General features: G+C 43.5%; 1 protein-coding gene across 1 annotated transcript; it reads left to right on the plus strand.

The window, feature by feature from the left end:
* Positions 1-324: 324 nt before the first annotated feature.
* cdk8 (cyclin dependent kinase 8) lies at positions 325-15,948 on the plus strand. The gene is made up of 13 exons (XM_064949438.1): positions 325-743; positions 5,363-5,438; positions 5,509-5,619; positions 7,153-7,293; positions 8,470-8,527; positions 8,678-8,809; positions 9,222-9,365; positions 11,382-11,451; positions 11,608-11,680; positions 11,806-11,903; positions 14,185-14,272; positions 14,424-14,576; positions 14,873-15,948. The coding sequence occupies exons 1-13, from the start codon at positions 616-618 to the stop codon at positions 14,996-14,998; spliced, it is 1,398 nt and encodes a 465-aa protein (XP_064805510.1). The 5' UTR covers positions 325-615; the 3' UTR covers positions 14,999-15,948.
* The last annotated feature ends 550 nt before the right edge of the window (positions 15,949-16,498 follow it).

A 16,498-nucleotide genomic window follows, 5' to 3' on the forward strand; every position in this document is an offset into this window, starting at 1 on the left:
CCCCCCCCCGTTTTTCAATGTCCGTGCGCATATCTTGACTCCTCTTTATGCCTTTATTAGACGCCAGAATGATCTAATTTTGGATATCCAACATCAGATTATGATTAAGGAGTGGCATAATTGTCATGAAATATGTAGAGGAAACACTTGAACTGGCTTCAGAGATGCCAGCACCAAAGTTCTGATCATAAAACGTGATGTTTTTGTGTGAATAGTACAATTTGTATCCCCTTCACGTTACAAAGAGTTAAAATCCACGTGGTGTCCTAAACATATAGCCCCGTCCATTTCTGTGCAATAACGACATTTTACGACAGTGCCGTGCGTGGTTTTTCAGTTCTCCAGTGATACCGGCTGGAGAAACGCAGTAGCAAGATAATACAAGAGAACGGGGAAGCTAGTTTTACTGCCCATACCTGGCCCTTCGTCGCCGATAAGAAACCCGCGTCTTCTCTGGTAAACATAAACCTAGCCTTTAAATGTGGAAATAGAGCTGAGGAGATAGCGACGCGAAGGAAGGCAACAACAAATTCTATCTGGGGTTGTAAAGTAAGTTGCCTCCCAAGCGGCGCTTTAAAAGGAAGCAGAAGATAATTGACCTAAACAACAGAGAGAATGGACTACGATTTCAAAGTGATGCTGACCGGAGAGAGAGAACGTGTCGAGGACCTGTTTGAATACGAAGGATGCAAAGTGGGAAGAGGCACCTACGGTCATGTATACAAAGCAAAGAGAAAAGATGGGTGAGTTGATAATGAGAGCCAGTAAGAAGGCCCTCAGGTCCACTAGTCTCCCAATAAAACAACTCGGTTTGTCTTGTTTGCTCTTGTTTTCAAGGCCCCTTCTGTTACACCTATTTGTAACTCGTAGTACGGGGAACATTTTAAAGAACCAACTGAATAAACTCAGTACGTCATAGCACTTGGAGAACAGGGTCTCGAGTTCCATGACAAAGCTGATTTGAGCACTGACATCAGTGGCCCAGCACTTTTATTTTATTGTACCTTTATTTAACCAGACAAGTCAGTTAAGAACAAGTTCGTATTTACAATAACGCCCCTCCAAAAGGCCTCCTACGGGGGCTGGGATTAACAATACAATTAAAATAAAACACGATAAGAGAGACCTAAAACAACATAGCATGGTAGCAACACATGACAGCAACATGGTAGCAGCACAAAACATGGTACAAACATTATTGGGCACAGACAACAGCACAAAAGGCAAAGAAGGTAGAGAACAATGCATCACGCGACGCAGCCACAACTTTCAGTAACTAACAGCTGTGCAATGTGTTAGCTAAATCCACCAGCTAACCTTGCTGTATTGTAGTTAGTATGCTAGTATAATGCATTTCAAATCCGGTATAGTTTTCAAATGACGCCTGCGCTCGCAGATGAAACGGAACAGAGCGGGGGATGTTGTAACAGCATTGTATGTGGGGTATTGCAGTCATCAAGCAAGTCTAGCTCCAAACAGAATAACGAGGATATTTTTGTATCAAATTATGCCGTATCATTTTTTTACATTTCGAGATATAATATTTTCGCAGTAATATTTACAAACTGAGTGAAGTAGGACAGCCTTTGTGTGATAGCCTATTACAGACGCAGCCAAGCAAGTAAGGGGCAGGTGCAGTCGCGCGCAGGGAATGTTTGGTTTGGCGGGTTTGAGGTGTCTGGATCGACCTGGCTACACAATACATAATGAGTTTACAGAAAGCAGTTTTATCACCAGGTGCTTTACATTGTATGGAGGAATCTCACCCCCTCTAATAATAGAAGGAAAGTGTTTCAAATCTCAGAAGGGGGGACATGAAATGTATACAGGCATTCTGCATGGATTAACACAGTGAAGAGGCCCCCTTCATATAGATGAGATGGGCATGATAATAAAAGTGATCCTTCTATTGGCCATGTTACTCTCTTTAGTATCAAGTCTTTTCTCCCTAGTATGTAATGTGGAATAGAAAACTATGCTGTAGGGATGCATAGATGTGACATTTTTGGCTGATACTGATATCTACATTTTAGTGTTTTTTAAGCATTCTAGTACAGTTAAATAGTTAAAACACGCGGACATAGCGTCTAAGGCACTGCATCTCAGTGCAAGATGTGTCACTACAGTCCCTGGTTCGAATCCAGGCTGTATCACATCTGGCCGTGATTGAGCGTCCCATAGGGCAGCACACAATTGGCCCAGCTTTGGCCGGGGTAGGCAGTCATTGTAAATAAGAATTTGTTCTTAACTTAGTTGCCTAGTTAAATAAATGTTACACACACACCACACCACACTGACCAAAAAGTTATTTTGTTGGCATTTACGTATGTCCCCATTACCAGTTAAACATAATCAAACCTATTTCTTTCACTTACTTGCTGTGCTGTTTCGTTGTTAATTTGTTCAGTCGTTTCATTCTCATCCAGGATTTCATCACACATGTCAAGCAGTGAAGTTTCAGCTCTGTCTGTCCGTGGCCTCTCTTCCTCTGTGCGCACTGTCACTGTGTCCATTTCCATCTTGTCCAGCTGTCTCTGTAACATTTCACGTAAACCCTGTTTCTTGTCTGCATCGAAGTAGCAGTCCTTGTTCCTAGCATCGAGCATGGTGGCGACACGGTAAAGAGGCTCAGAGAGAATACCACAGAATAACTTGTTCACAGCCTCGAGTACTTTTGTAAAGTTAAGTATTAGTATTTTTCTGCTTTTCTGTGTAGCGCTGTATTTTTCGTGGCGTCATTACGTCATCTACCTATGTTATACGTATGCACGTCAGCTTTGACATCGGTTTTGCACATCAGCGTTAAGCTAGACCGCAGGCAAATGCGGCGTTTTTTTGCTAATATCGTCCTATTCCGATATCGTGCATCCATACTATGCTATTATCTGATGATCAAATCAAATTTTATTTGTCACATACACATGGTTAGCAGATGTTAATGCGAGTGTAGCGAAATGCTTGTGCTTCTAGTTCCAACAATGCAGTAATAACCAACAAGTAATCTAACTAACAATTCCAAAACTACTGTCTTATACACACAAGTGTAAGGGGATAAAGAATATGTACATAAAGATATATGAATGAGTGATGGTACAGAGCAGCATAGGCAAGATACAGTAGATGGTATCGAGTACAGTATATACATATGAGATGAGTATGTAAACAAAGTGGCATAGTTAAAGTGGCTAGTTATACATGTATTACATAAAGATGCAGTAGATGATATAGAGTACAGTATATATATACGTATACATATGAGATGAATAATGTAGGTTATGTAAACATTATATTAGGTAGCATTGTTTAAAGTGGCTAGTGATATATTTGACAATTTCCCATCAATTCCCATTATTAAAGTGGCTGGAGTTGAGTCAGCGTGTTGGCAGCAGCCACTCAATTTTAGTGGTGGCTGTTTAACAGTCTGATGGCCTTGAGATAGAAGCTGTTTTTCAGTCTCTCGGTCCCAGCTTTGATGCACCTGTACTGACCTCGCCTTCTGGATGATAGCGGGGTGAACAGGCAGTGGCTCGGGTGGTTGTTGTCCTTGATGATCTTTATGGCCTTCCTGTAACATCGGATGGTGTAGGTGTCCTGGAGGGCAGGTAGTTTGCCCCCGGTGATGCGTTGTGCAGACCTCACTACCCTCTGGAGAGCCTTACATTTGTGGGTGGAGCAGTTGCCGTACCAGGCGATGATACAGCCTGCCAGGATGCTCTCGATTGTGCATCTGTAGAAGTTTGCGAGTGCTTTTGGTGACAAGCCAAATTTCTTCAGCCTCCTGAGGTCCTGTGTGGCTCAGTCGGTAGAGCATGGCGCTTGCAACGCCAAGCGTCGTGGGTTCGATTCCCGCTGGGGCCACCCTTCACTTGATGCTGTCTAAATGGGATATATGGGATATATTATTATTATTATAAGAGGCGCTGCTGCGCCTTCTTCACGATGCTGTCTGTGTGGGTGGACCAATTCAGTTTGTCTGTGATGTGTATGCCGAGGAACTTAACTTACCAAGTACTGTAAAGCACTGTAAAACTAGCAAACAATGTTATCCTATACATGTCTCGATTTACGTTTTCTCTTCAACCAAAGATGTTTTGAATTTTTTTTTAAATAGGCTAGACTAATTTATGTAGACCAATGCTGAGAACCATTGTAATGCAATTCATAGGCTAAATAGTAATGTCCAATAAATTATTCAAAATACTAGAATATATGGGTTTTGAGCAATCCCCAAATTGCTTTGTTTTGCTATTCTGGTTTAATTACCTTGGGCTCTTAACGTTATTGCATAGACCTAGATTGACACAAAAAAATATATTTTTATTGCATTGAACGTTTTAGCCTAAACATGTTAGTGTCTGGCTGAGACAAAAATCACTGCAGATGTATCCAAGAATGTAGACCATATCATAGCCATTTCAGCCAGGCAATGTTGTTTATTTCAGTTTTCCCATTCTCTTAAGTGTATTGTTCTCTTCATGCTCCCTTCATAAATTATTACCAGTGAAAGGACTGGTTAGGTTTATGCTATTCCAATAAAGGTATTTTTACAGAGGCCATGAAGGAAAAGAGCTAATTTCAGACTGCAGACACCCTGTCCTTCCCCTTCTGTCCCAATCCAGCCATAACCTAGGCTGGTGGTCTGGTCCAGTCCTCCTGGCCCCATCCTAGTCTGGATGCCTAGTCCAGTCCTCCTGGCCCCATCCCAGCCTGGTGGTCTAGTCCAGTCCTCCTGGCCCCATCCTAGTCTGGCCCCGTCCTGGTCTGGTCCTCCTCCTCGTGGTCTGGTCTGGTCCTCCTGGCCCCGTCCTGGTCTGGTCCGGTCCTCCTGGCCCCGTCCTGGTCTGGTCCGGTCCTCCCGGCCCCGGCCCCGTCCTGGTCCGGTCCAAACTCATCAAGTGGAGTCCAGATCATCCATGTTTTGTTTAATCCAGCCCAGATCCTTTACTGTAACTGGACCCTCAGGACACAAATCAGACCCAAGTGTGCAAAGATTTTTGTGTTTATTGTAGGAGATTGCTGTTTACGAGCCTCTCATGCCCTCATTTGTTCTACTGGAGTTGAAACATGGCCCGAGGAGGCACAAAGAGCAGTTTATGAGATGATTTGGGCCGGATGGAGGGGTGGGGTTTGTACTAGTGAGGGGCTAACCTAACTTTGTGTGTCCCTTGCCAGCTGCCATAGTCTGTTTCCCCTCTACTGTATGGGGGTGAGCTTGATTATATGATATAAATCTGGAGGAAATTTAAGCATTTTGCCCTCTCAGCCACTCATGTACCACCAACTGCCAGCTGGCCTCCGTGTCTCAGGCCCCATGGGAACTGTAGTGAATTTTGGTTGATGCTGTATATTTTTCTGTCTTCAGGAAGGATGATAAGGACTACGCCCTCAAGCAGATTGAAGGCACTGGCATCTCCATGTCGGCCTGCAGAGAGATTGCAGTAAGTGTGTTGTTTAGTTCAAGAGCAGACATCCCTTAATGTCTGTGTGAATTAATGTTTCTTCTTCCAGTTACTGCGGGAGCTGAAGCATCCTAATGTGATCTCACTGCAGAAGGTGTTCCTGTCACATGCAGACCGCAAAGTCTGGCTGCTCTTCGACTATGCTGAGCATGATCTCTGGGTAATACACACACACACACACACACACACACACACACCCCGGTTTGGGGACGAACGGATTAAAAAACAATTGTAATCAGTAACGTAACCAGCAAAACTATAGTAATCAGATTAAATACTTTTGAAAAATTTAATTATTAATTCTAGGATTACTTTTAAAATGTTTACGTAAAAAAAAAAATGATTGACACCTTCCTGTTTTCTCAATGGCATTTAAATCGGCATTGAAAAAATTGTCAAATTTAAGGTCTTGCCTGAGTGAGTCTGACCACAAGTCAGAGACCACTATGATGACACATCAAATGCACTTGATGGATTGTGGGAAAAGAGCAGGAATAGGCTTTTGTAGGCTACAGTCCAAGCTATGTCTTCCAGTGGTACGACTGCTGTCGACATCCAAAGATCATCCAACTTCAATAAAAGCTTGGCGTTGAGGGCCACACTGATATCATTAGTGTTGATATCTACATAGAGCAATGATGTGAATCACACTGCTGCTCTCTCATTTAGCTATTTGCGCCTCATGTATTGTGGTTGTTGTGGATGACTGTTCACAAATGTATATATGTATTTTTTTTTTACACAATAATGGTTGAAGTGAAGAATAAGCTGTCTATCAATCTGTTTTTGCAACCAGTGAACAGCCAGTGAAAATATGCAACAGCTGCTTAATGCTTATGGGGGAAAAAGTTAGGGGGAGTTCCTCCCTTCTAAACTACTCTGTGGTGTTGTGCTCCATACTGTCAAAAACGAGTTTCCTTTAAGAAGACCACGAGTGGGGCTTTTATTGCTCAATCTCATTTGTGCTGATAAAAAAAAACATAGGCCTAACGGACACATGTTCTAACGCACACACACGTTTGATATAATTTGCAGAGGTTTAAGTCTATAGATATCAGCATTTCAATGAGAGCAGCATTTTTTTTCAGCTCTAAGCAATGAGCCCAATCAGTCCTCCATGACAACAAAATCATAAACAACAAAGTAAGCCAATAAGCTGTTAGTTTTTGGGGTATGCTCAGGTAAAACAATTTGGATAATCTGTAATTATAAGTCTTATTGTTGAAGATCAAGGTTTATTACATTATTTGGAATGACTGGAAATCTGACCTCTTTTTTTAATGTAAAGATTAAGCCTAATCATATTATCGGTAGTAGAAAGCAATGGGTTAGAAGAAGCCTACATAACCAACCTATAAAGTAAAATGCAACGTCCATTTATGGCCAGCTATGTCATCTCTAACATTGTTTTATCCTGCAATAGATGTCGTTCAGTTGGCAATATTCATTTTTGTCTCCTTCTAATGCCTCTAAGGGGAAAGTAATCTAAAAGTAACGGAATGATTTGCATGAACACTCACAGATTTTGTATCTGATACATCCATCCACACACACACACACACGTGAACATTTGTTTTTACATTTACACACTTTTTTTTTTTAGAAACATTTGAATATTTTACCTTCACACTTGTTTAAATCCATTGACCCAGACATTGATAACACACAATAAGGATGCTCCCTCTCTCCACAGCACATCATAAAGTTCCACAGGGCGTCCAAGGCTAATAAGAAGCCCCTGCAACTGCCCAGGGGGATGGTCAAGTCCCTGCTCTACCAGATCCTGGACGGCATCCATTACTTACACGCCAACTGGGTCCTACACAGAGACCTGGTGAGGGACAGGGGTGAGGGACACAGGGGAGAGACCTGGTGAGGGACACAGGGGAGAGACCTGGTGAGGGACACAGGGGAGAGACCTGGTGAGGGACACAGGGGAGAGACCTGGTGAGGGACACAGGGGAGAGACCTGGTGAGGGACACAATGGAGAGAACTGGTGAGGGACACAGGGGAGAGGGTATGGAGAAGGAGGTAGGGAGGCAAGGAAGGCGAGTGCATCCTTTTCCTGCATGCCAACTGGGTCCTACACAGAGACCTGGGCCTTTTCTCAATTGGATTTGCTCAACTCCTGCGTCCTCTCTCCTCTGTCTCTCGCCTCCTTTTGAAAAATGTCAAAGGTAATTGACAGGTGGCGAGCAGGGGAACGTGAACGAAAATGTGCTTGTATTAAATTAGATTCTCCTCTCCATTTGTGCGTCATCAGGCAAATTACCTTTACAGATATGGAATCCCAAAATAAATGTAAAGCGATAAAATAAATATTGCCTGTTCTGCAAGACATTTTTATAGATAAAAGGATAAGTAGCATATACATTTTAAATGTTTGCCTGCTATTCTCCTCGCAAGCAACAACTGCTTCAAAGGGGGGGTCAAATATAAAAACTCTTCTGTGAATGACTGGTGGGATACACATGACTATCGTCGATGAAAGGAGGCTATCGAAGAGGAAAGGACACTCCTCCATTCACCTAACTAATTGACACTCTCCTCGACCACTTATCAGTTTCCGGGTCACGGAGGAGAGCGGATGAAGGACAGACTTTTGCCCAAATGAGAAAGGCCTTTGTGTGAGAGAGAGGGGGATTGCGGAAGAAGGGGCAGTGGGGGGAGAGTGGGCATCCACTAACTGCTTCATACAGAGACCTGATGAAAGTGGGGGATGAGAAAGGGAGAATAGGGGAGCAAAGGGGGGGAAATGGAACAGTGGCTGAGCACTGTATAGTTGACCTGGTGGAGGAAATGGAGGTGCCTGGCCTGCTTCTGTCTGAGATGTGAGTTTCATTGTTACGCCACCAGAGGGTAGCATTGACTACCTGAACCATTCATATGTTATTCAGCATAATGCGGCCAAACTAATCTTAATTACTCTCGTTTGTGTATCCGTGTGGGTATTAGGATAATGGAAGTAAATATTTGGGTGATATTAACTGTTAATCTGTTTTTCCCCAGAAACCTGCAAACATCCTAGTGATGGGGGAGGGGCCGGAGAGGGGTCGAGTAAAGATCGGTACGATGGAGGTTGTTTTGTTTTTTTCAGCATAATGCTTTGTCTCCATAGACTGGCTATAGTTTATTCACTGGTCATTACACACTATTTGAGCGTTATACTACATTATCATATTATTATGTCGATTATTTCTTGTGTGTTGCTGTACAGCGGACATGGGCTTTGCCCGCCTCTTTAACTCACCACTGAAGCCTTTAGCAGATCTGGACCCTGTGGTGGTCACCTTCTGGTACAGGGCACCAGAGCTACTGCTAGGTGCCAGGCACTACACCAAAGCCATCGGTGAGAATGGCCACGGGGGTGGGTGGGTGTGCTGTGTGGCAAGAGCTGAACTTCTGAGCTATTCTTCCACCATCCTAGGATAATTACTGTTGTGTGTGCATATTTGTGCAAGCATGTTCAAGTGGGTGTGTGGGCGTGGTTTAGAACACACTGTGATATCCAGGGCTCTGTCACACGGTCATATTTTACAAGGAGCACATGTGCTCCTAAATTGAAAAATGTAGGAGCACAAAGAAATTTAGGCGCAGATTGAGAAATATTTGATGTATTGATGATTTGCCAGCAATTACTAAATATAATTATTTTCCGCTAGGCACTGGTGGCCAAAATAAAAATATTTAGGGTCATATGAAACCAAAATGGTAGCACTGTAGAGCCCTGATATCTCTAATCCTCCCTGTGCACCTGTCAGACATTTGGGCGATTGGCTGCATCTTTGCCGAGCTGTTGACGTCTGAGCCCATCTTCCACTGTCGCCAAGAGGACATCAAGACCAGTAACCCCTACCACCACGACCAGCTGGACCGCATCTTCAACGTCATGGGCTTCCCCGCTGGTGAGAGAGCTGGGCTGGGGCAGGGCCTCTCCTCCTTTAGATCCACCACACACAGGCCACAAAATCAGCATGTAGAGGCTGAGAATACTTAAAAACTGGCTCTGGATTAAGAGGGTTGTCCATGAGTGCTGGGGACTCATAACTTATCAGGACATGCCTATGTGCATTGAAATGGTTGCTCGTACAGTATGTGTTAAATTATTAACCTTCCATCTGAATACCCATACTTGCGTTCTAAATAGTAGGCTTTTTGGGGTATGCAAAAATATAACATCACTATGTGTACAACTTTAAATGCCAGGATGTTATTCATTTAGTCTTTTCATCAAGTAGAGTTCGCTGCACACTATTGAGGAAGTGAATAGTCTTTTCAGACTTGTGTCTTTTTCATACTCATCTGATAATCAGAATAGGGAATGCGCTCTACCGAAATGAACGAATGGCGGGGAACAAGCACGATTGAGCATTATATTATGCCTTCTCAGCATGGCTCAACTTAGTATGTTTATATTTGTTGCTTCCTGCATATGTTTTTATGAAACAGTACGTTCTCAATAGTATGTAGTTCTATTAGTACACAGCATATCGTTTTTAGAAAGTGGTCGGCAAGACAGATTTCGGACATATTTTTGACGTGTGTATTATGAACCTGCCTGGCAAATAGGGATATATATATATATATATATATTTATTACTGAAGAACAAGAGTGTAATTCAACCATGACTAGGCACAGTTCTATTCTGGCCTGGCTTGTATGAGCCCAAAGCAATCTGTCTGTCCTGTACAAGCACTAACTGACAGTCTGAGGATGTAATCCTCAGAGAAGCACTCACTGACACAGTCTGATGATGTAATCCTCAGAGAAGCACTCACTGACACAGTCTGATGATGTAATCCTCAGAGAAGCACTCACTGACACAGTCTGATGATGTAATCCTCAGAGAAGCACTCACTGACAGTCTGAGGATGTAATCCTCAGAGAAGCACTCACTGACACAGTCTGATGATGTAATCCTCAGAGAAGCACTCACTGACACAGTCTGATGATGTAATCCTCAGAGAAGCACTCACTGACACAGTCTGATGATGTAATCCTCAGAGAAGCACTCACTGACACAGTCTGATGATGTAATCCTCAGAGAAGCACTCACTGACACAGTCTGATGATGTAATCCTCAGAGGCACTAACTGACACAGTCTGATGATGTAATCCTCAGAGAAGCACTCACTGACACAGTCTGATGATGTAATCCTCAGAGAAGCACTAACTGACACAGTCTGATGATGTAATCCTCAGAGAAGCACTCACTGACACAGTCTGATGATGTAATCCTCAGAGAAGCACTCACTGACACAGTCTGATGATGTAATCCTCAGAGAGGCACTCACTGACACAGTCTGATGATGTAATCCTCAGAGAAGCACTCACTGACACAGTCTGATGATGTAATCCTCAGAGAAGCACTAACTGACACAGTCTGATGATGTAATCCTCAGAGAAGCACTCACTGACACAGTCTGATGATGTAATCCTCAGAGAAGCACTCACTGACACAGTCTGATGATGTAATCCTCAGAGAAGCACTAACTGACACAGTCTGATGATGTAATCCTCAGAGAAGCACTCACTGACACAGTCTGATGATGTAATCCTCAGAGAAGCACTCACTGACACAGTCTGATGATGTAATCCTCAGAGAAGCACTCACTGACACAGTCTGATGATGTAATCCTCAGAGAGGCACTAACTGACACAGTCTGATGATGTAATCCTCAGAGAAGCACTCACTGACACAGTCTGATGATGTAATCCTCAGAGAAGCACTAACTGACACAGTCTGATGATGTAATCCTCAGAGAAGCACTCACTGACACAGTCTGATGATGTAATCCTCAGAGAAGCACTCACTGACACAGTCTGATGATGTAATCCTCAGAGAAGCACTAACTGACACAGTCTGATGATGTAATCCTCAGAGAAGCACTCACTGACAGTCTGATGATGTAATCCTCAGAGAAGGACTGGGAAGACATCAAGAAGATGCCGGAGCACTCCACTCTGATGAAAGACTTCAGGAGGAACACGTGAGTGGCTTTCTGCCAGCTCTGAACAAGATCATTTTTTATCATTGTAATAATAGATTTGTCTTCTCCAAACTGAAGTGACGTGGTCTGGTATACAAACTGAAATATGTTCGTTTATCACAGGTATACAAACTGAAATATGTTCGTATATCACAGGTATACAAACTGCAGCCTTATAAAATACATGGAGAAACACAAAGTCAAACCAGACAGCAAAGCATTCCACTTGGTGAGTTGAAATTAGTTTTCTCAGTCTAACATTGCCTGAACGTTGTTGTTACATAGCATTCTTCAGTCTGACGTTGTATAAACTTTCCCTCTGTTTTACTCATGTTCTAACGTTTGTGTGTGTAGCTCCAGAAGCTGCTGACTATGGACCCGATCCGCAGGATCACATCTGAGCAGGCCATGCAGGACCCTTACTTCCTGGAGGAACCACTGCCCACCTCAGAGTGAGTCAGGACTCTAATAGAACTTTAGAACATATTTATTACAACATCTGTAACACATGTACAGTGCATTCGGGAAAGTAATCAAACCCCTTTTTCCACATTTGTTACATTACAGCCTTATTCTAATATATATATTTTTAAATTTGCCTCCTCAATCTACACGCAGTACCCCATAATGACAAAGCAAAAACAGGTTTTTAGACATTTTCACATTTACCTAAGTATTCATACCCTTTACTCAGTACCTTGTTGAAGCACCTTTGGCAGCAATTACAGCCTCAAGTCTTCGTGGGTATGACACTACAAGCTTGGTACACCTGTATTTGGGGAGTTTCTCCCATTTTGTCTTTGCAGATCCCCTCAATCTTTGTCGGGTTGGATGGGGAGCGTTGCTGTACAGCTATTTTCAGGTCTCTCCAGAGACGTTTGATCGGGTTTAAGCCCGGGCTCTGGCTGGGCCACTCAAGGACATTCAGAGACTTGTCCCGAACCCACTCCTGCGTTGTCTTGGCTGTGTGCTTACGATCGTTGTCCTGTTGGAAAGTGAACTTTCACAACATTCTGTGGTCCTGAGAGCTCTGGAGCAGGTTTTCATCAAGGATCTCTCTGTACTTTGCTCCGTTCATCTCTCCCTCGATCCTGACTGGTCTCCCAGTCCCTGCCGCTGAAAAACATCTCCACAGCTTGATGCTGCCACCATCATGCTTCACCATAGGAATGGTGCCAGGTTTCCTCCAGACGTGACGCTTGGCATTCAGGCCAAAGAGTTCAATCTTGGTATCAAATCAAAGTTTATTTGTCACGTGCGCCGAATACAACAGGTATAGACTTTACAGTGAAATGCTTACTTACAAGCCCTAACCAACAGTGCTATTTTTATGTAAAAAATTGGTATTAGGTGAACAATAGAAAAGTAAATAAATAAAACAGCGAATATGACAGTAGTGAGGCTATATATAGGCACCGGTTAGTCAGGCTAATTGAGGTAATATGTAGGTATAGTTAAAGTGACGATGCATAGATGATAAAACAGAGTAGCAACAGTGTAAATAGTCCTGGTAGCTATTTGATTTCCTGTTCTGGAGTCTTATAGCTTGGGGGTAAAAGCTGTTGAAAAACCTTTTAGATTTGGTGCTCTGTTACCGCTTGCCGTGCGGTAGCAGTGATGCAACCATGCTCTCGATGTTGCAGCTGTAGAACCTTTGAGGATCTCAGGACCCAAGCCAAATCTTTTCAGTCTCCTGAAGGGGAATAGGCTTTGTCGTGCCCTCTTCACAACTGTCTTGGTGTGTTTGGACCATTCTAGTTTGTTGGTGATGTGGACACCGAGGAACTTGAAGCTCTCAACCTGCTCCACTACAGCTCCATCGATGACAATAGGACCGTGCTCAGTCCTCCTTTTCCTGTAATCCACAATCATCTGCTTTTGTCTTGATTACGTTGAGGGATAGGTGGTTATTCTGGCATCACCCGGCGAGATCCCTGACCACCTCCCTATAGGCTGTCATGGCAGATGTGTTGTTACCTACCCTCACCATCTGGGGGCAGCCCGTCAGGAAGTCCAGGATCCAGTTGCAGAGGGAGGTGTGGAGTCCCAGGATCCTTTGCTTAGTGATGAGCATTGAGGGCACTTGAATGCTGAGATGTAGTCAATGAACAGCATTCTCACATAGGTGTTTCTTTTGTCCAGGTGGGAAAGGGCAGTGTTGAGTGCAATAGAGATTGCTGCATCTGTGGATCTGTTTGGGTGGTATGCATATTGGAGTGGGTCTATGATTTCTGGGATAATGTTGTTGATGTGAGCTATGACCAGCCTTTCAAAGCACTTCATGGCTACAGACGTGAGCGCTACAGGTCAGTAGTTGCTTGAGACTAGCCGCCCTGACAGCTGATGGAACTGAGGAGTATTTCTGTCTGTAATTATGGCCTTTTTGTGGAGAAACTCATTCTGATTGGCTGGGCCTGGCTTCAAGTGGGTGGACCTATGTCCTCCCAGGCCCACCCATGGCAGCGTCCCTGCCCAGTCGTGTGAAATCCATAGATTAGGGCCTAATTAATTTTTAAATCGACTGATTTACTTTGAACTGTAACTCAGTAAAATCATTGAAATAGTTTAGTTTTAGATTTTTGTTCAGTGTATATATTAAAACAACTAAAACATTATTACTACATGTAATACAACAAAACCCCTTACTACATATATTGCATTATAACAAATGTATTACATGTCTGGAGTGATGTGGTCCTATACCCTGTAAGATAAGTGGTGTGTTTGTGTCAGTGTGTTTGCAGGCTGCCAGATCCCATACCCCAAGAGGGAGTTCCTGACAGAGGAGGAACCAGAGGATAAGGCAGAGAAAGTCAGAAATGTGTGTTCCTCTTAGCTTTACATTTGGGTCAAAATATGTTATATTTATACGTGTATTTTTTTAATCAACAGAGTAAAAGTTTAAAGGGAGCATTTTGAGTGTATTTCCAGTGTGTTGTTGATGAAGCCTTGGGTGTCTTTTAATATTCCAGAAGAACCAGCAGCAGGGGAACAACCACACCAACGGGGCGGGACATACTGGTAACCCTGACAACAGCCACGCACAGGGCCCTCCCCTAAAGAAGGTGCGAGTGGTCCCGCCCGTCACTACCTCAAGTGGCCTCATTATGACCTCAGACTACCAGGTAGGGGTAGTCTCACATGCATACATGCATGCATACATGCATACATGCATACATGCATACATGCATACATGCATACATACATACATACATACATACATACATACATACATACATACATACATACATACATACATACATACATACATACATACATACATACATACATACATACATACATACAAAGCAGCTACTATATATATAGCATAGCAATACTATATACTCAGCAAAATCATGCTATCCCAACAAATCATAACTAATCAGACTATTTACAATTTGGTGTCTTATCTCTCTCTCAGCGCTCTAATCCACATGCTGCCTACCAGAACCCCGGACCAAGCACATCACTGCCCCAAAACAGCATTGGATACTCCTCTACCTCCCAGCAGCCCCCGCAGTACTCACATCAGACCCACCGCTACTGACCCCTGACCCAGCCCTCGCCTGGCCCACTAGGGAGAATGTACTGAGGGAGGTGGGTGTGTCCATGGCAATACCCGCCCCTCCCCCCACATTTAACCCACCGGTCCACCCTCACTGCAGTAGTCCGTTAGCCCAGTATGAAATACAATGAATCCATCCTGAAAATTACAACTTCAACCATGAGCAACACATGGAGACTAAACCACAAAACTAGATGGAGAAGAACAGATGCTGTCAGTTGGTTCTTCCCTTGTTCCTTACGCTCTTCGTCGCTGTGTCTATGAACATTATAAAGTTAACCTTCAGAACTGGTACTTAACAAAAGCCACAACATGACAAGCAAACAAAAGATGGCTTCTTTTGCAGTAAAGGCCACCCAGGGTGTTACCCACTCCCTGCTTTCCTTCTCACCACCTCCACCAAAGCTCTCCCCCTTTCCAGCCAGATCCCCTCTTCCTGTTGAAGCTTCGATCAGACTAAAGCTGCTATGTGACTGCCAGCATCGACAGAGTACATGCCCCTCTGTCCTCCTGTCGGTCTTTCTTCTTCTCGGTCTGTCCTCCCTTCCGAGGGCGTCTTTACTGGGGACCGAACTGAGCTGCTGACAGGAGCAGGCTGGGAGTTTATGGGCCCCATCCACAGCTCTTGTTGGGGGTGTAATTGAGATAAAAACAAAGGAAAAAAAATGACAAAAGAAAAAATACTTGATATTAGTAGTTTATAATTGAATCTGTTTTCCTTGGTTTTCACTGACTGTATAAAAAAAGCAAGTGGCGAAGCAGCTTCCGTTGGCCTGAGAGAGAGCAGCTGTTTTTATCGCTGTGGGCAAAACCTTAGAACTTCATAATTACAAAACCAACCAATCGTGTGGAGGACGGCATATGGAACATGTATTGTATTTAAATATTTTACATGAAGCAAGTATCCTGTCAATAAAAAGTGGAAATGTTAACATTGGAGTTGGGGGTTTCTCTTCTTTGTCTCTGTGTTAACCTGGAAAATGGAAAAAGAACGCATGTTCTCTTCCAGGAATAGAACCGTGTCTTCAATAATGGAACAATCCCAGTCCATCCTACTTTTTCTCTCTGAGGTCTGTCTTTACTCGTTCACTGCCCTCGTTTACTGCCCTCTCTATCTCTGTCTTACTTTCTCACATTCACACTCTCACTCTAGTCTGCACCCTTTGCCCTCATCAGTCATCTGTCAGTTACTAAAGCTACTAGAATGGAACCAGTCTAGCGCTATCATTAAACCAGCCACCGCCAAGTTTAATTTGCTCCCCAAAACACCTTTAAAAACACCCTAAACCTTTGTTATTAGGCCATTTCAAACTAGGCTAGGTCAAGTCATCATCCCCAAAATATGTTTATTTCAAGCCTTTAACGTTAACCCTGTGTGGGGACTGGATTGCATAAAATGGTCAACCATAGGTAACCTCCCCTATCCACCCTGCCTTTTCTATGACCAACGAGATGTCAAACGGGGAACCTCGATGTCACTCA

Source organism: Oncorhynchus masou, chromosome 30 (genome assembly GCF_036934945.1).
Source record: "Oncorhynchus masou masou isolate Uvic2021 chromosome 30, UVic_Omas_1.1, whole genome shotgun sequence".
In the NCBI taxonomy this organism is placed as follows: domain Eukaryota; kingdom Metazoa; phylum Chordata; class Actinopteri; order Salmoniformes; family Salmonidae; genus Oncorhynchus; species Oncorhynchus masou.